A 20,141-nucleotide genomic window follows, 5' to 3' on the forward strand; every position below is an offset into this window, starting at 1 on the left:
TCGTCATTCGACCCCCAAGGGGGTCCCGACCCCCCGGGTTGTGAACCACTGCTCTAGCATATCTGCTAATATATACCGGTATATAAATATTTGGGGGTTCTAAGTCATTTTCTAGCAAAAACTACTGATTATAACTTGCAGTAATCAGTGCATTTTTACAGCACTGATTGCTGTATAATTTGCCAATAGTCGCAAAAATTTGTCCGCCATAATGTTGCAGTCCCGAAAAGAAATCACAGATCACCGCCATTACTAAAAAAACAAAAAAATACCATAATTCTATCCCCAGTTTTGTAGACGCTAGAACTTGCGTAAACCAATCAATATACGTTATATATATACGTTTATTGCAATTTTACCAAAAATATGTAGAAGAATACATGAATAAACAGAGGAAAAAATATATTTTTTTGAAAAAAAAAAATTGGGATATTTATTATAGAAAAAAGTAAGAGATACTGTGTTTGTTTTTTTCTTTTTTTAAATTGTCACGCTGTTTTTGTTTATAACGCAAAAAATATAAACAGCAGAGGTGATCAAATACCACCAAAAGAAAACTCTATTTGTGGGGGGGAAAAAGGACGCAAATTTTGTTTGGGTATAGCGTCGCACGACCGCGCAATTGTCAGTTAAAGCGACGCAGTGCCAAATCGTAAAAATCGCTCTGGTCAGGAAGGATTAAATCTTCCGCGGCTGAAGCGGTAAAAAAGGAAATTCTCAGATTTGACCTTTTTTTTTAGGTCCTGGCTTTTTTTGGAAGAAACTTGTATCAACCACTCTGGTTTGTTTTGAACTACAAATAAGGATTTTATTCACTGAATTTCGGTTCTAAACCGTTTTATAGACAAAAGAAAATACGGATGACACAAAAGTCTGCGTCCCAATGCGATTTTATACTGAGGTGTGAGGATGGCTATGAATCATTGTCTCTAGGAATTCTGATGCAGAATTGGAATCTGCGGCCTTGTGTCAGTTATCACCGGATGTTCCGGCGCCTGCCATCGTGTGGCTGAGGGGGAATCGCACAGCTCCAGTCACCGTCTTGGTTTCTTGGTGTGTATTCTCTTGTGAGCGGTCAGCTGACCTCTATCCGGGAAATGCTCGTTACACTGATCACACCGGTGCTGGTTCCCCGTCGCCGCCCTCTTTGATCCCGAGCCGTTGGGTTTCATGTCAGGGGGTCCCTCGGAAGAGAGGGGACACTGGATCGGCAGCGATTTACTGGAATATGTCTTGTGGGTCCACACCGGGGGTCTGGGGTCTTTTTCTGGTCTAAAGTAGCATGATGTGGTTCCATCTTGTGCTATCCAGAGCTCGGAGCTCTCCGATTGGTAGGATTCATTCCCCGTGCCCCATCTATGACGGACTTCAGCTGCCAATGAGAATGCACAGAGTATTATCTATAGCTATACTTGGGGTGTAGGTGAAAGGCTTAACTTCTTCCTAATAATCCATACTTTCTGATCATCAATGCTGCTATACAGGGCCCTCTTTAACCACTTAAGGACCGCCTAACGCCGACATACGTCAGCAGAATGGCACGGCTGGGCACAAGCACGTACAAGTACGTCCTCTTTAAGTGCCCAGCCGTGGGTCGCGAGCACGCGCCCGCGACCCGGTCCGAAGCTCCGCGATCGGTCCCTGGAGCTGAAGAACGGGGAGGGGCGAGTGTAAACACAGCTTCCCCGTTCTTCACTGTGGCGCCGTCATTGAGTGTGTGTTCCCTTTTATAGGGAAACACGGTCAATGACGTCACTCGTCCAGCCCCGCCCCCCTACAGTTAGAAACACAGAGGAGGTCACACTTAACCCCTTCAGCGCCCCCTAGTGGTTGACTCCCAAACTGCAATAGTCATTTTCACAGTAAACAATGCATTTTTAATGCATTGTTTGCTGTGAAAATGACAATGGTCCCAAAAATGTGTCAAAATTGTCCGATGTGTCCGCCATAATGTCGCAGTCACGAAAAAAATCGAGATATAGAGGGAAATTAATCCTTGTATCCTCCTAATACCCGAGCCTACAGAAGATTTTATAAATATAGTGTGTATGTTGGGGGGTCTTTTACCAGGACAGTCATCAGGGGGGGGTACAGGCAGTACACCTGTAAGGGGCCCGGAGGTCCTCAGGGGCCTGGATGGCAACCCCCCCCCCCCTTTTTTTTTTTATAAAATATATATATATTTTTTTATTAAAGGGCCCATTATTTTTTTTTTTTATATATATATTTATTTTGTTTTTATTAATTAAAGGGCCACGGATGGCTACCCACCCCCTTATATATATATATATATATATATATATATATATATATATATATATATATATATATATATATTTGTAAGGGGCACAGGGAAACCCCCCCCCCCCCTTTTTTTTGGTCGTCCGCACCCAAAGCCCCCCGACCTCAATTCGTAGTGGCAGAGGGGCCCCATAATTCCTGATGGCGGCCCTGTCTGTTACATGCAGTATGTTCAGCTCTTTACATTCTATACACCCTCCTGCCACCTTTTCCAAGTCCGCTGCTTATTATTTTTTATAGACACTGAGAGATTTATGAATTGGAGAAGAATTGTTGCCAATAATCTCATAGAAAAAGTGTAGCAAAATGAGATAACTCCTATAAATGGGTCTTGCAGTGTGAACTGTCTGGTGATGTCGGAGTGTGGCTTGGACTCACCGGTGGAACTTTCTGCTATGCAAGTGTCCAAATTTTCCTCCTTCTTTATGAATTTTTCATCTTTAGCTGCTAAATAATCATAAAAAAAAAAAAAAGATTAGCAGATGGTAATGTGCAACACTACATACACTTATATTACCAAAAGTATTGGGACGCCTGCCTTTACACGCGCATGATCTTTAATGGCATCCCAGTCTTAGGCCTTATTCACACCTATGGCATTTTTAGTGCAGATTTGCACGACAGAACATGTTCCATAGGAAACCATGTTACATGGACTGTAGTGCAAATCTGCACAAAAGCACTAAAAATGCCATAGGTGTGAATAAGGTCTTTGTTTGTAGGGTTCACTATTGAGTTGGCCCCGCCCTTTTCAGATATAACAGCTTCAACTCTTCTGGGAAGGCCGTCCACAAGGTTTAGGAGTGTGTCTATGGGAATGTTTAAACATTCTTCCAGAAGTGCATTTGTGTGGTTCGCAGTCTCCGCTCCTAATTCATCCCAAAGGTGTTCTATCGGTGTTGAGGTCAGGACTCTGTGCAGGCCAGTCAAGTTCCTCCACCCCAAACTCCATGTCTTTATGGACCTTGCTTTGTGCACTGGTCCATATCATTTGGTGGAGGGGGGATTATGCTGTGGGGGTTGTTTTTCAGGGGTTGGGTTTGGCCCCTTAGTTTTAGTGAAGGGAAGTCTGAAGGCATCAGCATACCAAGACATTTTGGACATTTTCATGCTCTCAACTTTGTGGGAGGAGTTTGGGGACGGCCCCTTCCTGTTCCAACATGACTGCGAACCAGTGCACAAAGCAAGGCCCATAAAGACATGGATGAGCGAGCGCCCCCCCCCACCACCACCATGTTGAGGGCATGCGCACACTTGCCCCTCCCCTTCCTACTGGGCTTTATGCTCAGATAAGGGTCTGGTATGGAATTTTGGGGGGGACCCCATGCCATTTTTTTTATGTTTGGGGTGAAAGAGGGGGGTCCCCTCCAAATCTATACTAGATATAGATCTGGGGGGAAACCCTACGCGTTTTATTTTTTCACGATTTTCTTTTATTTTTATTTTTTTTACATTCAGCTTTCAGCTGATGACTCATTGGTTGTTAAGGACACCACGACTGGCTTCCCGGCCCCCGGCAACCATCTATATACAGTGTTAAAATAAAAAACGCAAAACACATCAAAAATCGTATCACAAACACCACTTGCGTTTCTGGTGCGGTTCCTTTATAGTAAAAAAAAAAAAATGGTAAAAGTGCCGCCACGTGAAAATCCAACGCCCCAATCTTTAACATTAGACCCAATTACGATCTGCCATGTGAACTGACTGTGGCGGGTCTGGTGGGCGTCTCCCGTGGAATTCTGTGCGCAGGAAGCGTCGGCCTCTTCCTCCTCCTTCTTCAGGGACTTTCTTCTGCTTTGCTTTGCTGCTGAATTAAGAACAAGAAATGAGGCGTTCGCCAAGCAATGTACAACGGTGAATCAATGGCGGATTGTCGGGAATCTTACTGCTTGTGGTAGAATCGGGCTTGGTGTATTCGATCGAGTCCGCGAGCGAGGATTGGCGCGGTTTCGGTCTTTTGGGAGTAATGGATTGCTTGGCTGGCACATTCCGGAGCACTTTACAGTCTGGAAATAAAAAAACATCACAAATATGAAAAATAAAGATGGCCATACATTAGCTTTTTTTTTTTTTTTGGAATGTTAAAAAAAAAACGAAATGATTCCTCCATCCGCGCTAAACAGGATGCGGATGGATGAATCTCCAGCTGCGGCTATTGTATTTTGACAGCTGGCCCCACTGGCTATCAAAACACCCATGCAGCATCTGCATTTGATTTTTATTTATTTTTTTGCAGCTGCTGTTCAGCTGACAATTTTCCATCTGGCTCCTCCAATTTTTGCAGTTACAGCCAGAGGTACATCATTTAACCACTCAAGGACCGCCTCCTGCACATTTACGTCAGCAGAATGGCACGGCTGGGCACAAGCACATACAGGTACGTCCTCTTTAAGTGCCCAGCCGTGGGTCGCGGGCACGCACCCATGACCCGGTCCGAAGATCCGCGGCCGCTGGACCCGCAGACCCGATCGCCGCTGGAGTCCCGCGATCGGTTCCACGGAGCTGAAGAACGGGGAGAGCTGTGTGTAAACACAGCTTCCCCGTTCTTCACTGTGGCGCCGTCATCGATCGTGGTGTTCCCTTTTATAGGGAAACACAATCGATGACGTCACACCTACAGCCACACCCCCCTACAGTTAGAAACACAAATGAGGTCACACATAACCCCTTCAGCGCCCCCTAGTGGTTAACTCCCAAACTGCAATTGTCATTTTCACAGTAAACAATGCATTTTTTGCTGTGAAAATGACAATGGTCCCAAAAATGTGTTAAAATTGTCCGAAGTTTCCGCCATAATGTCGCAGTCAAGAAAAAAATTGCTGATCGCCGCTATTAGTAGTAAAAAAAAACATAATTAATAAAAATGCAATAAAACTATCCCCTATTTTGTAAACGCTATAAATTTTGCGCAAACCAACTGATAAACGCTTATTGCGATTTTTTTCTACCAAAAATAGGTAGAAGAATACGTATCGGCCTAAACTGAGGGGAAAAAAATGTTTTATATATTTTTGGGGGATATTTATTACAGCAAAAAGTAAAAAATATAGATTTTTTTTCAAAATTGTCGCTCTGTTTTTGTTTATAGCGCTAAAAAATAAAAAACGCAGAGGTGATCAAATACCACCAAAAGAAAGCTCTATTTGTGGGGAAAAAAAAGGACGCCAATTTTGTTTGGGAGCCACGTCGCACGCGATTGTCATTTAAAGCGACGCAGCGCCGAAACGCAAAAACTGGCCAGGTCCTTTACCTGCCTAAAGGTCCGGTTCTTAAGTGGTTAAGTAAATATAAAACAAAAACTTTTTTTTATTTTTTTCAGCCTCGATGATGTATTTATTACCTGTGTTGTGGTCTGCATTGGCGATCGGCTGTTGCTGGGATGGGGGAATTTTCTCTTCACTGTTGCCTGCAATGAAAACGCACCAATGATGAGATAAAACGCATAATATTGGTAACTCTTCACATGTGATCTGAACAAATAATTTCTATGAAATCTTCAGTTTTCTGTTCTCGCTCCTCCCTTTTCTTATTCTCTGCTAAAGTGAAATACCAGGAAAATGTTTTTTTAATTAGCATTCCCCCCCAATCCCCTCCTGTAATAGTGGCAATTTTCAGGTACCCTCTCTTCCTCCTCGGTCCAATGCTGGCAGTGCTCATCAGTGCAGGACAACAATCTGTCATTCTGCCCATTTCCTGTGAGCCCTGCCCTGTCATTTTCACCCCCAAGGGGGCGCATCATCACACAGGCTGTGCTCTGGGGCTGAGTGGTGCTCACATGTCATTAGATGAGCCCAATCAGTACTGGAAGAATGGCCGTCTCTTGTTGCAGGAAGAAGTTGTGGTGGGGTCCTTGTTCTGGCAAAGCGATCTCAAGAAAAAAAGGTTTGTATATGTATTTAAAGAGGAGGTCCACCCGAATTGTATTTATTTTTAAAAGCCAGCAGCTACAAATACTGCAGCTGTGGACTTTTAAAAAAAATGGACACTTACCTGTCCAGAGCGCCCGCGATGTCGGCAGCCGAGGCTGAGCAATCACTCGTCCCTTGGCTGCACCCGCCGCCCCCCTCGGTGATGGAATCAGGAAGTGAAGCTTTGCGGCTTCACTGCCCGCTTCCCTACTGCGCATGCGCCCGGTTCCCTACCCCCGTCTTCACTGGTCCCCGCTCTCTCCTGAGAACAGTGTGTTTCCCAGGAGACAGCGGGGGGGGGGGCAGGAAGTGGCGTGACTCCCATAGGAGTCTATGCCCAGGAGTGGGTGCAAATACCCATCTTAGACGGGTATCTGCACCCCCCCTCCCCCTGAAAAGGTGCCAAATGTGACATCGGAGGGGGGAGGGTTCCAAAAAGCAAAAGTTCAATTTTTGGGTGGAACTCCGCTTTAAATAAAAACTGGGGGGTGGCAAGTGGCAGGGTGAGGGAAATCCTGGAGTTCCACTTTAAGCTAGCCACGCGTCACAATAGGATTGTAAATCTCCTTTTAGAGTTACCAACTGCAAGGTCATACAAGAGGCCCATATGGGTATTTATTACCAGGATTGTTTGGGTGGGCCCCTGCACTTTATGATTCTCAGGTCATTAAGAGACCCCACTGCATGAAAGCCAATGAAAGGGCTTCTGGCAGGTGTATGTTGTGACACTGTTGGGCCCTACCACTATGAAAAAGAGGTAACGGCTTCTCAAGGATGCAGATTTAGAGGCTCCAGAATGGATATTATAAGCGGAGAACATTGGTCTTTTGGTTTTTGCAATTCCTGGTTTAGGTTCTGGAGTCAAGAGCCTTTCAAGAGTTTTGGGAGGGAAGAAGCCCTCCCAAAGCTCTTGGAAGTCTCTAGACTCCAGAACCCACTTTCATATTCAGTGGCCTGAGAGCAGTTCAAGGGTCCACCCGGGGGTGCCAAGACTAGGGTGTGGGCCAGTGCAGAGGGAACCAAGAGAGCTCACCTCCAGACAAACTCTGGCGAAGGAAACGGTGGTACCCTCCAGCAGGTGCTGCAGCCATGCTGAAATTAGAGAGCCCCATCTGTTTCCTAGATTTGTTGTATTTTGTGCTGCCCCCATTCTAGCTGAAGTGGGGGGGGGGAGTTTGGGGGTGGGAGTGATTTCCTACTGACTGTTCATGGACTAGCAGTTCAGGATGAGGTGGTCCCCGGGTGTACATAGTTGGGTGGAGCTGGGAATCCCATGGCCTGCAGTATCTTAGGTGTTCTCAGAACAGAGGATTGCACACAGTGTGCTGGTCTGATCTGCATGTGCAGCCCCAGGATTAAAATATGAAAACTCTGGAGGGGTATGTTAGATTTGTCTTTTGTGCGTCCTAAATTGTTCCTCCAGAGCGGAGTACGCCTTTAATGACTCATCTGTTTAGTTACAGGTGGTGCAGAATTGTAGATGCATGAATTTTCATTTACAGCGTTTACCTGCGACAGTATGAGATGCCGTGTCTTTGCCATCCTTGGGGGTCTCCAGCATCACCGGCTTATACAGGTCCTCGTGCTGCTCTATGTAATCCCACTCCTCCATCGTGAAGAACATGGCGACGTCCCCGCATTTGATGGGAACCTGAAAGCCGCAGATTGTGCGTCAGCAAGGCGGACAGGAAGCAGGACATGTGACTGGTCATGTGACCGGCGCTCACCTCTCGGATCATCTGGTAGAACTTGCTGATGTGTGCGTTCTTCTTCACCACCGTCCATTCCTGAGCAATGAGAGGAAGACGGGAGGTTCAAACTGACTGAGAAGAGAACTGCCTGTGTTGCCCATTACAACCAATCATACTCCCTCCCTAGTGAGCTGTAACCTGATAGGTGTCTATGGGACGCATGAATCAATGGGCATGAGCAATAAACAATTATCTGTACTCAATGATAAAGACAGCTGATTTTCCACCAATTAAGAGAGTGTTCCTTATTTTCTCCCTTTCCTTCTCCCTATGACTGACTTACTCATTTATCTTTTTCCTGTAATAAAAAATACCTTGCTGTCATCTGGGATTCCGACTCTTGGATTCTTTTTTTTTTTTTTAAATAAACCACAGATGGGTTTTCCATCCATGAATTTTCTCCACATTTCCACATTTACCTCTGGTACTGTATGGCCTGTCACCTAGCTGTCAGGGGCGATACGCCCCTGACAGCTAGGTGACAGGCCATACAGTACCAGAGGTAAATGTAGATACTACTGCAAGGCATTTGCCTTGGGCGGCATTTTTCAGGAGGGCGGCACTGCCCCAAGGCAAAAAGGACACTACAAGGACTGCAGAGAAGCAGCGGCATCTCTCTGGGGGGTGTTAACCCAAACAACAGGGATACCTACCAGAGGGGTTACACCAGGGGTGGCCGTGGGCTGACCGTTCGGTGACAGGGAAGTGAAGGGGGAAGCAGGAGACAGTGGTGGCTACAGCCTTCAATCCCGGATGTAGCTCAATTGGCAGAGCAGGTCGGGTTGTAGATTTTTTTTTTTTGGGGGGGGGGGCTCCTGCTGTAGTATGGGGGGGGGGTAGGATAACCCTGCTTTCTCACCCCCTCTCTCTCACCCCCTCTCTCTCTCAACCCCCCCCCCCCCTCTCTCACTCTGACTCCCTCTCTCTCACTCTGACCCCTTCTCTCAACCCTCCTCTCTCACACCCCCCTCTCTCATACCTCTCTCTCATACCTCTCTCATCCCCCTCTCTCATACCTCTCTCACCCCCCTCTCTCTCTCTCTTACCCCCTCCCTCTCTCTCTTACCCCCTCCCTCTCTCTCTGACCCCCCCCCCTCAACCCTCCTGTCTCTCTCACAATAGTCATTCTTACCTAGACAAGAGTGACATTTGTGGGGGGGGGGGGAGGCGGGGCAATTGGACACTTAAGTCGGTCATACACGAATAGAATTTTATTCAAAATGTTTAGCAGGTCACCGAATGTACAGACATTTTTGTGCGAATGTTCATTTAAAAATCTACTAGTGTATAGCCAGCCTTAGATCAGGGTGAAGGTCCATTTTTAAAGACAATTCAGCTAATAGCTTGTAATACCCCAAACCCTGGACCCCCCCTCACCTCTCCGGTCAGGATGGAGATGATCTCGGCGGTCCGGTTTAGCAGGCGGCTGGTCCTTTGTTTCTGGGGCCGGGTATGAGGAACTTCCGCCATGTGATTCAATAAGGAGAACTGCAAATGACAAAAACGCAGCACTTTATAGTATACGATATATTGTGACTGCCTTATATCCTTTTTTTTTCAGTCATTAAATGTCAGTCGGAATTGGGATGTACAAAATAATATCTCAAAATAAGACATCACTACATAAAATCCATATATAATAAATATGTATAAATAAATACAGTTCTCTGGAAGGTGTGTTTATAAAAAAAATTGCAGAGCTATTCATCTGCTAAAACTGTATGCAAATTCATCCCATTCGAATGTTGGCAAAAATCAATTTAGGCTATTTTCACTCTGGGCGATCAGGAAAATACTGCGTTGTGGCCACTAGATGGAGCTGATGGTCATAGTAAATAAGTATCCATTTCCTTGGTCATCAGGTCCATCTAGTGGCCATAACGCAGGATCTTCTTGATTCACGCTAACCTTTTGAATGGCGAATATCCAACATGAAGAGTGTCTCTCTATCCTCAATGAATAACACTATGAAAAAAGCTACTAATTATAAATAAAAAGATTTTTATATAATATATATATATATATATATATATTCACTATAATAATAATAAAACATTATATATAATATAATAAATATATATATATATATATATATATATATATATATATATATATATATATATATATATATATATATATATATATATATATATATATTGTAATTTTTTTTAAATTATATTATTATAGTGATTTTTTTTTTTTTTTTTTATCAATCTACATCCTTGGAAGAGCAAATCCACACAATGCCAACCTGGGAGAGGTCTTGCTGTACTCCACGTTCCTTTTTGGTATATCTTATTGAATATATTGCAGCAATACCAGCAGACAATAAGATTGTTGGTACTACTTGAATTTTGGCACATTTATTGTGCCCGGTCTTCATTAATTGAATGCACAGTTTCCAACAGAATTCACGCCACTAGTGGGATATGTCGGAAATTAGAATTGCCTCAATTGAATTTGTGCTACCCTTTATTACATAAGAGGGGGCAGGGTGGGGGTGTTTTCATTATTTTCCATAATCTCATACAGAATTAATAAGATTTCAACTTTAGATCAGTTGCATGATGACTGCTAATTGGTTGATATGGATCACTGCAATCTACACATTAGTCGCCTTTGCTTTATTTAATAAAGTCGGTGTACACAGCCTATTGCAATAGGGTGTGCACCCCAAAGCTCAAACACACATGTGTGCATGTATCTATAGGGCAGTAGGGCAATGGAAAGTGTCAGTAGAGCAGTGGACGGTGACAGAAGGGCAGAGATTGGTGTCAGTGTTTCATTTTTTATATTACTTTTTAACCATTTTTTTTTTTACAATATTTTTTTCATAATTTATTATTGTTTTTTTTTTTTTCTTTTTAAATGTAGGAGCCCCATTGGGGGGCTTTGGTGAAATATCAGGGGTCTAAACAGACCCCTGATGTCTCACTTTGAGATAGAAAAAGGGACTGAGGACAAGCAGCAGGGGGAATCTGCCCAGCATAGGTTGATTAGGGTGGGCCCAGGCACACGCCTATGGGTGAGGGTATATCATAAGACTTGTGTCGTTCAGAATACAGGGACATCATAAACAGGCAAAGCAACCATTTCTATGACTGTTGAGCACAAAGTTACTTAAAGGGGTTGTAAAGGTTTGTTTTTTATTTTCTAAATAGGTTCCTTTAAGCTTGTGCATTATTGGTTCACTTACCTTTTCCTTCCATTTCCCTTCTAAATGTTTTTTTTTTTGTCTGAATTTCCAAGGGAAATGGAAGCAAAAGGTAAGTGAACCAACAATGCACTAGGTTAAAGGAACCTATTTAGAAAATAAAAAACAAACCTTTACAACCCCTTTAATAGTCCATCCAATGCTCTGCTTCTTCCCCTGCACAGACTGGATCAGATGACCAGAGCTTAGCTTGAATAGCACAATGCCTGATTTAATGACCACCAAAAACTCTGGTCTGGCTTGCTTGTTGTCCACCTGACCACCAACATCCAGCTCTCAACAGCAATGTCAATCAATGTTCTCCTCCTTCCCCAGACCAACCACCATCCAGCTCTCAACAGCAAGGTCCATCAAGGTCCTCCCCTGAACCACCATCCAGCTCTCAACAGCAAGGTCCATCAAGGTCCTCCCCTGAACCACCACCATCCAGCTCTCAACAGCAACGTCAATCAATGTTCTCCTCCTTCCCCAGACCAACCACCATCCAGCTCTCAACAGCAATGTCCATCAAGGTCCTCCCCTGAACCACCACCATCCAGCTCTCAACAGCAAGGTCCTTCCACCCTCCTTCCGCAGCCCAAACACCATTCAGCTCTCAACAGCAATGTCAATCAATGTTCTCCCCTCCTTCCCCCGGACCACCACCATCCAGACCTCAACAGCGATGTTCATCAATGTCCTCCTCCTCTTGACCTGCATAATCCAACTCTCAAGAGCAATGTCCATCAATGATCTCCTCAGCAACACATGGTGAACAAATTTCACCCAGCCCTGGGCTTCAAACTCGGGGATTCAACACTTTAAGAAAAATACCTGTTGCCAAACCCTATGAGCAACACCCCAATCTCCGTTTAACAAGTTAGAAATAATTGCGTGAGGAACCTCAACCCTATGAGCCCCCTATTGCTCCCCACCCTGTACATTCTATATGGTGATGGATGACATTGAGGAATACCATCCCAAGAAGCCAGACTCTTGTGTGGCTCAGTCAGATAGTTGCCAGACAGTCCACTACTATTTTTGGGAACTGGGTTCGAATCCCACTGCTGATGTGATATGGTAAATTGAAGATGGATGGAGACCTACTCTAATCTATTGCCATACCTTGTGTTGTGTAGACCCGATGAGGACATTGAGATACGTCTCTCTGATGCTCAGGCTGAGAGTTGGCTCAGAGGGTTAGCAGCCTGGGGATGATCCAGCAGTGGTGTTGGAGTTCCTGGTTCTAGTCCTGGTGCTGTCTCCTTGGAATAGTCACCAATCCTTGTTAATGGGGATGACTAGGACTATACAATATAAAGTGCCTGTCTGTGACCTGGCAGCCACTATAAAAGAGGGTCTTACTTTTTTGTGATCTGAGAAACTCCCAGCTGTAGGGGCTATTCTGCAGCTGGGAGCCCAGTGATAAAGTGACTGATGGGGGGATTCGATCCAGGGTCTCCAGCATGAGAGGCAGAGCAGCTACCCTCTGAGCCAACTGGCTGCCCTGATAGAGGAGAGTATCGGTGGTCGGTATTGAGATGTGAGGGGAGATGGAAGAACAGCGAGCCACGGAAGAGATACTGGTGGACACTGAAGGTATTGCAGGAATTGTAGACAACCACTTCAAGACCACAAGAAATAGTGCGTGTGTAGCTCTCTCGCTCATAGATTATATACATATATATCTTGTCTGTGACAAGGTGTTGACGTTTATGGCCACCCAGGCAAATTCTCTCAAAAAGGAGACGATTTGGAAAATAGCTTATCATAAAAATTCTGAGCATGATGCCGTCTTGAGATAAGAGAATAAAGCTCAGGATGGTGTTTAGACTAACTCAGGAAGTAAGCAACTTCCCTGACATGGGTTTTATGATATTATGAAATTGGAAGAGGCCCTTAGATAACAAAGGGAGCCTTTTATTTATGTTCAAGGCTGGAGGGTAAAATTGGTCCCAACTTTTTTGAGATGTGTTGCTGCCATCAATTTTTAAAAGTACCTAATTTTTATAAATGGTACATTTTGTCAGTTTAAAGATTTGATATGTTTTCTATTGTGAATAAAATATGGGTTTATGAGATTTGTAAATCATTGCATTTGTTTTTTTTTGTAGATTTTACACAGCGTCCCAACTTTTTAGGAAATGGGCTTGTAAAAAGGTTGACTGGAAACAGAATACAGAGGAAAACATCTAAGTAAAGACTTGTTTACACAGAAATCCTGACCCATACGCCCGCGTGAAAGGCTGCCTTCACCCATGCTGGATTCAAAGGCATTCTGTGCAGCCCGACTGTTCAAATCAATGACAGGCAGCCGGCTGGATGGATCCCAAAGTGCATCCCAAAATGTACATCTGTGCGGGACAGACGGCATCCTGACATGTGGATTGGACCAGCAAGGATGTATACTGCGGGGTACACTGCCAGTCTGTGAACCACCCGTCAATGATATGAACAGGTTACCAGCATGGAACACCTGCGCCTCCTGTGGGTGAAGACGACCCTTCACATAGGTGTATGGATCAGTGCGCCCAGATGATAGTACGCCATTACAGAATGATGTCATCGACTAACCAGAACATCCTCAAGAGAAGACAGGGCCTCTTTATTCTCCGTTGTTTGGTGTTTCCTGGAAGGCTCTTCGGGTATTTGTGTTGACCAATCATAAGTCCAGAGTCCCGGTCTGACCTTCAGATCTCTCTGGTGAGAATCCGGGGTGAAGACCCCAATGAGGCGCCCGCTAGTATCAAATATCTCCTCCTGTTTGTTACATCTCTCCATTAGACTTGTGTTCAGGGATATCGGGCGCGTCTTATCATTGTCGGCCTTTGTCTGCGTTGCTGCGTCTTTTCTCAGGAAGCCGAGCTTGGACGTGCCAACATTTTCAAATCCTGGGGCATATGCCCCTATGACATCCAGGCCCATGTGGGCAGTTCTGGCATGTGGAGAAAAGGTCTTCCCGTCTGGCGACGGCTTGGGATAGACCCCAGGGAAGACTGTTGGTACGGCGTCGTGTTTCAGTACCAGCCGGCAGCCCACTGTGGTGTAGCAGTCCGGATCGAAATGGGCTGAGCAGATTCGGTATTTACCCGTTTTTGCCGCGTCCAAAATTTGGGCAGCGAACGCGTCTATATCATCAAAGTTCTGACCGGTCTGCTGAAGCCAAAGCTTTATCCGGCTGAGCTCCCGCGGGAAGACGTGCATGGTGAGCAGGGGGTTGGAGGACTTCATGCTAGTGTGGTGCTTACAGCCCTTCACAATGCAGCTCGGCATGGCGGCGGCCTGGGAGGGGGAACATAAAATACACCTTATGAGAGTTAATGAATCAAGATTTTCTTCATTTTTGTTATAACATTTTGCAAATTTAAATTTAGGCCAAAATGTTTTGCTACATTTCTTTGGTAAAAATAACCCAGATCAGTGTATATTATTTAGTCTGGTAAAAGTTATAGTGCCTACAAGCTATGGTATATATATATATATATATATATATATATATATATATATATTAAAATAATATCAATCCTGACGTAATGATGGCCTATCTCATTTCTTGAGGCCCTAAAATGCCAGGACAGTAAAAATATCCCCCAAATTACCCTTTTTTGGAAAGTAGTCAGTCCAATGTATTTAGTAAGAGGCATAGAAAGTTTCATGAAGTTGTAATTTTTTGGAACAAAGAAATTAAATAAAAATATATTATTTTTTTCCAGTCAAGTTGTCAATTTAACAGGTTATTTATCACACACAGTATAGGCACACTCACAATTGAAACCCAAAAAATATTTTGCTTACACCTCCCGAATATGGGGATACCACATGTGTGAGACTTTTTCACAGCCTAGACACATAGAGGGGCCCAAAATCCAAAGAGCACCTTTGAGTTTTCAAGAAGCATACATTATGCTTTTAATTTCCTGATTATTTATTATATTATTTCTTGAGTCCCTGAAGCGCCAGGACAGGAGAAACACCCACAATATGAACACATTTTGGAAAGCCAACACCCCAAGGTACCTTCTGAAAGGCATAATGAGTCTTCTGAAAATTAATTTTTGCCTAAAATTTTGGGAAAATGCAGGAAAGAAAATAAAATTATTATTTTTTTTTTTTTACAAGGTTGTCAATATTGTATGCTATTTCTAACACATATCATAGGCATACTTAGGCCCCTTTCACACGAGAGGTCTGATCAGGTCGTCTTTCCATTTTTCAGACACGGAATCGGACACTCCATTCTCCTCTATGGGCAGTCGAAAGTAAACAGACTTGTGTCCATTCACACCTGGCTACCTCTGATTCAATTTAAGCAAACAGAAAGGGATCAATTCCCCTCCATCTGGCCGGCCAGATTTACACCCAACTACCCTTAGAACTGAGCAGGCTGTATCCGGTTTACATAAGCAGAGCGGACACAGACCTGTCACCCAGCCTCTCTGCTCAGCTCAACAGGTGGATCCCCTTGCTGAGAAAAACTGAATCCGGCCTGTGTGAAAGAGGCCTTAGGAGTTACACCCCAAAAAAACGATACCACATGTGCGAGACTTTTTCACAGCCTAGTCACATAGAGAGGTCCAAAATCCAGGGAGCACCTTCAGGCATTCTACAGGCATCAATTATGCATCTAAATTTCCTGACTACCGGTCACATTTTTGGAGGCCCTGGAGCACCAGGACAGTAAAAGCATGCGATTGGTGCGAGGGTGATCGGGGACACAACGATTGGTGCGGGGGTGATCGGGGACACAACGATTGGTGCGGGGGTGATCGGGGACACAACGATTGGTGCAGGGGGTGATCGGGGACACAACGATTGGTGCAGGGGGTGATCGGGGACACAACGATTGGTGCAGGGGGTGATCGGGGACACAACGATTGGTGCAGGGGGTGATCTGGGACACTGCGATTGGTGCAGGGGGTGATCACGGACGCTGTGATTGGTGCGGGGGTGATCACGGACATTGTAGATGATCACTGCCACAGCAATGCAATTAAATGCAGCCATATCTTACTACTGTGATTGGTCACAGTGATCACATGATACAGCGGCCCTGTACCCTAATCTGTGATTGGCTCTGTTGACACGAGGCGCACTAGCGGGCGGATAAACAAGTACATCCTCCCAGAATGGGCAGGACCCATTAAGTTAAGCACAGGTATGGGGCCGAAAAACCTGCCAAAGGTTATGTCATAAATGTGTAGATCCTTTGGCAGGTTTTTTCGGTCAGGCTTCAGGAGGTACACAGATAGAATTACTGATAGGAAGACATTATTCAACTTTATCTGCAGTCTGTTTCTATCTACAGACCCCCCTTAGGCAGTTTATTTTAGTAAACGGGAACTGACTCTTTAGGATTGAACCTCAGTTGCTCTGGCTGTCCAGTACTACAAATGCCAGCATGCCCTGCGCCCATAGAGCATGCTGGGAGTTCTAGTTCTTCCCATCCCCCCATTGTACCTCCTTCATTCCTCTCCTACATCCATAACATTCCCTGCCTAAAAAAATGCTGATCACCACAAGGAGTCTCACTCCTCCCGCCCCCAAAATACTGAACCCCAGGGACCCCCTGACAGCCAGCACATGACTGGTGACAACAATGAGCACAGACCTGCAGCAGACAGGACCGGAAGTACCTGTGTGATCCCAGCACAGGAAGTCAGGGCTAGCCGCACAGCATGCTGGGAGATGGAGCCAGGCAGCCTAGACCCCCCTATAAAATGGGAATGACGTCCTATTTCCCAGAATGGTGGAGAAAGAAGAAAAAACGAGTGTCTCCAACACGGCAGAGATATTGGTCTCCAAGAAAATGGCCGAACAATGCGGCCGATGTAATAGTCACTTGAGGACACCAGAGGGCGCTGTAGTAGATGATACCGGTAGTAAACACTAGGGATAGCAGGTGGCGCTGTTGTGCAATATGTTATTGTAGTTACGCAGAGGAAAGCAGCAGATGGCGCTGTTGAGCAATGTCCTTGTAGTTACACGAAGGGAAGCAGCAGGTGGCGCTCTTGAGCAATGTCCTTGTACTTACAAGGAGGAAAGCAGCAGGTGGCGCTGTTGAGCAATGTCCTTGTAGTTACAAGGAGGAAAGCAGCAGGTGGCGCTGTTGAGCAATGTCCTTGTAGTTACACGGAGGGAAGCAGCAGGTGGCGCTGTTGAGCAATATCCTTGCAGTTACAAGGAGGAAAGCAGCAGGTGGCGCTGTTGAGCAATGTTCTTGTAGTTACAAGGAGGAAAGCAGCAGGTGGCGCTGTTGTGCAATGTCCTTGTAGTTACAAGGAGGAAAGCAGCAGGTGGCGCTGTTGTGCAATGTCCTTGTAGTTCCAAGGAGGAAAACAGCAGGTGGCGCTGTTGAGCAATGTCCTTGTAGTTACACGGAGGGAAGCAGCAGGTGGCGCTGTTGAGCAATATCCTTGCAGTTACAAGGAGGAAAGCAGCAGGTGGCGCTGTTGAGCAATGTTCTTGTAGTTACACGAAGGGAAGCAACAGGTGGCGCTGTTGAGCAATGTCCTTGTAGTTACACGGAGGAAAGCAGCAGGTGGCGCTGTTGAGCAATGTCCTTGTAATTACACGAAGGAAAGCAGCAGGTGGCGCTGTTGAGCAATGTCCTTGTAATTACAAGATATAAAGCAGCAGGTGGCGCTGTTGAGCAATGTCCTTGTAGTTACACGGAGGAAAGCAGCAGGTGGCGCTGTTGTGCAATGTCCTTGTAGTTACACGGAGGAAAGCAGCAGGTGGCGCTGTTGTGCAATGTCCTTGTAGTTCCAAGGGGGAAAACAGCAGGTGGCGCTGTTGAGCAATGTCCTTGTAGTTACACGAAGGGAAGCAGCAGGTGGCGCTGTTGAGCAATGTCCTTGTAGTTACACGGAGGGAAGCAGCAGGTGGCGCTGTTGAGCAATATCCTTGCAGTTACAAGGAGGAAAGCAGCAGGTGGCGCTGTTGAGCAATGTTCTTGTAGTTACACGAAGGGAAGCAACAGGTGGCGCTGTTGAGCAATGTCCTTGTAGTTACACGGAGGAAAGCAGCAGGTGGCGCTGTTGAGCAATGTCCTTGTAATTACACGAAGGAAAGCAGCAGGTGGCGCTGTTGAGCAATGTCCTTGTAATTACAAGATATAAAGCAGCAGGTGGCGCTGTTGAGCAATGTCCTTGTAGTTACACGGAGGAAAGCAGCAGGTGGCGCTGTTGTGCAATGTCCTTGTAGTTACACGGAGGAAAGCAGCAGGTGGCGCTGTTGTGCAATGTCCTTGTAGTTCCAAGGGGGAAAACAGCAGGTGGCGCTGTTGAGCAATGTCCTTGTAGTTACACGAAGGGAAGCAGCAGGTGGCGCTGTTGAGCAATGTCCTTGTAGTTACACGGAGGGAAGCAGCAGGTGGCGCTGTTGAGCAATGCCCTTGTAGTTACACGGAGGGAAGCTGCAGGTGGCGCTGTTGAGCAATGTCCTTGTAGTTACACGGAGGGAAGCAGCAGGTGGCGCTGTTGAGCAATGTCCTTGTAGTTACACGGAGGGAAGCAGTAGGTGGCGCTGTTGAGCAATGTCCTTGTAGTTACACGGAGGGAAGCAGTAGGTGGCGCTGTTGAGCAATGTCCTTGTAGTTACACGGAGGGAAGCAGTAGGTGGCGCTGTTGAGCAATGTCCTTGTAGTTACAAGGAGGAAAGCAGCAGGTGGCGCTGTTGAGCAATGTCCTTGTAGTTACAAGGAGGAAAGCAGCAGGTGGCGCTGCTGCAAATCGCATATAAAATATACAGTATACAGAGCTGTTGCAGTATTTTTCTGCTAGTCTATTGAAGCCACTACTAATAGAGATACTCTATGAAGGTGTCACCATATAAAATAAAAAAATAATAATAAAATTAAAAAATTAAAAAGGATTAATTTATTCATTTGATATGTTAACTTAAACCTGGATATAAAATGTCTTAATGTAAAGGGGAGGATGCCGGATCTGAACTGATTTTTCTGCGATTATATAATTGCGGCAGATTTGCGGACCCGGCTCAGAATGTTTTAGCTCAGCGTTTCTCAACATTTTTCCACCCGGGGCGCCCTTGAAAAGTATTTTCAGTCTCGAGGCTCGCCAGTCTAGGGCTTGGTTCACGCCTTTAGTGGCATGCGCAGGAGTGACGTCACCGCTGTTCCGGCCAGTCACAGTGCCGGAGCAGCGGTACCCGGAATTCACTCCGGGGTATCATGGCGGAGACGGAGGAGGTGTCCGAGGACCGCTGCGGGGGCTTCGTTCTCAGGTATGCAATTCATAATGAGCTAGTATGCTGTGCAATATGCCTTTGTCTTGTAGTTTTTTTTTTTTAAGAGAGGGTTTACTTCCTCTTTAAGACCCCTTTCACACTGGGGCGTTTTTCAGGCGCTTTGGCATAAAAAAAAAAAAAAAAAGCGCATGAAAGAAGCCTCATCTGCAATCCCAAGGTGAAAGCCCGAGTGCTTTCAGAGCCCTTTCGCACTGCCAGCGCCCGAAAAACGCTGGTAAAGCTCCGCTGAGACCCCTTTCACACTGGGGCGTTTTTCAGGCGCTTTGGCGTTAAAAAATCGCCTCAAAATGCTCCTAAAGAAGCTGCTTGAAGGACTTTTTTTGACGCCCTGCCAGCGCAGCGCCTCAGTGTGAAAGCACTCGGGCTTTCACACTGGGATTGCAGGTGCGGCTTCTTTCAGGCGCTTTTTTTAATAACGCTAAAACGCCTGAAAAATGCCCCACAGTGTGAAAGGGGTCTTAAGAAGAGGCTCCGAGAGATGGCAGCACATACTCGCGGCACCCTGCAGTCTTCACCACTAAGGCCACCATCGGGGACACTGCGATTGGTGCGGGGGTGATCAGGGACACTACAATGAGTGCGGGGGTGATCACGGACGCTGCGATTGGTGCGGGGGTTATCAGGGACGCTGCGATTGGTGCGAGACAATCGGGGAGTCTGTGAATGGTGTGGGGGTGATCGGGGACACTGCAATTGATGCCGGGGTGATCACGGACG

At 45.7% G+C, this 20,141-nt stretch overlaps 1 protein-coding gene across 3 annotated transcripts; it reads right to left on the reverse strand.

Moving 5' to 3' along the window:
• Positions 1 to 782: 782 nt before the first annotated feature.
• Positions 783 to 16,840, reverse strand: LOC120918985. Of its 3 annotated transcripts, none has more exons than XM_040330905.1 (10): positions 16,765 to 16,840; positions 13,731 to 14,438; positions 9,341 to 9,451; positions 7,940 to 7,999; positions 7,722 to 7,863; positions 5,645 to 5,710; positions 4,191 to 4,310; positions 4,010 to 4,108; positions 2,680 to 2,748; positions 783 to 1,372 (listed from the first exon to the last, which is right to left on the reverse strand). In XM_040330905.1, the coding sequence occupies exons 2-10, from the start codon at positions 14,427 to 14,429 to the stop codon at positions 1,035 to 1,037; spliced, it is 1,704 nt and encodes a 567-aa protein (XP_040186839.1). In that variant the 5' UTR covers positions 14,430 to 14,438; positions 16,765 to 16,840; the 3' UTR covers positions 783 to 1,034. The 3 variants fall into 3 exon arrangements, with proteins under 3 accessions (XP_040186839.1, XP_040186840.1, XP_040186838.1); XM_040330906.1 differs by having other exon boundaries at positions 2,680 to 2,745; positions 4,010 to 4,111; XM_040330904.1 differs by having other exon boundaries at positions 4,010 to 4,111.
• Positions 16,841 to 20,141: the final 3,301 nt, after the last annotated feature.

The sequence above is a fragment of the Rana temporaria genome, chromosome 12, assembly GCF_905171775.1.
Source record: "Rana temporaria chromosome 12, aRanTem1.1, whole genome shotgun sequence".
NCBI classification, from domain to species: Eukaryota; Metazoa; Chordata; class Amphibia; order Anura; family Ranidae; genus Rana; species Rana temporaria.

Excerpts from the sequence above, each read along its gene's own strand:
- LOC120918985 (XM_040330904.1), bottom strand. The coding sequence starts at position 14,429 with ATGCCGAGCTGCATTGTGAAGGGCTGTAAGCACCACACTAGCATGAAG. Across the intron at positions 9,452-13,730 it reads CTTCTCTTGAGGATGTTCTG|TTCTCCTTATTGAATCACAT; the intron begins GTTAGTCGATGA and ends TGTCATTTGCAG. Across the intron at positions 4,112-4,190 it reads GCCCGATTCTACCACAAGCA|CAGCAAAGCAAAGCAGAAGA; the intron begins GTAAGATTCCCG and ends TTCTTAATTCAG.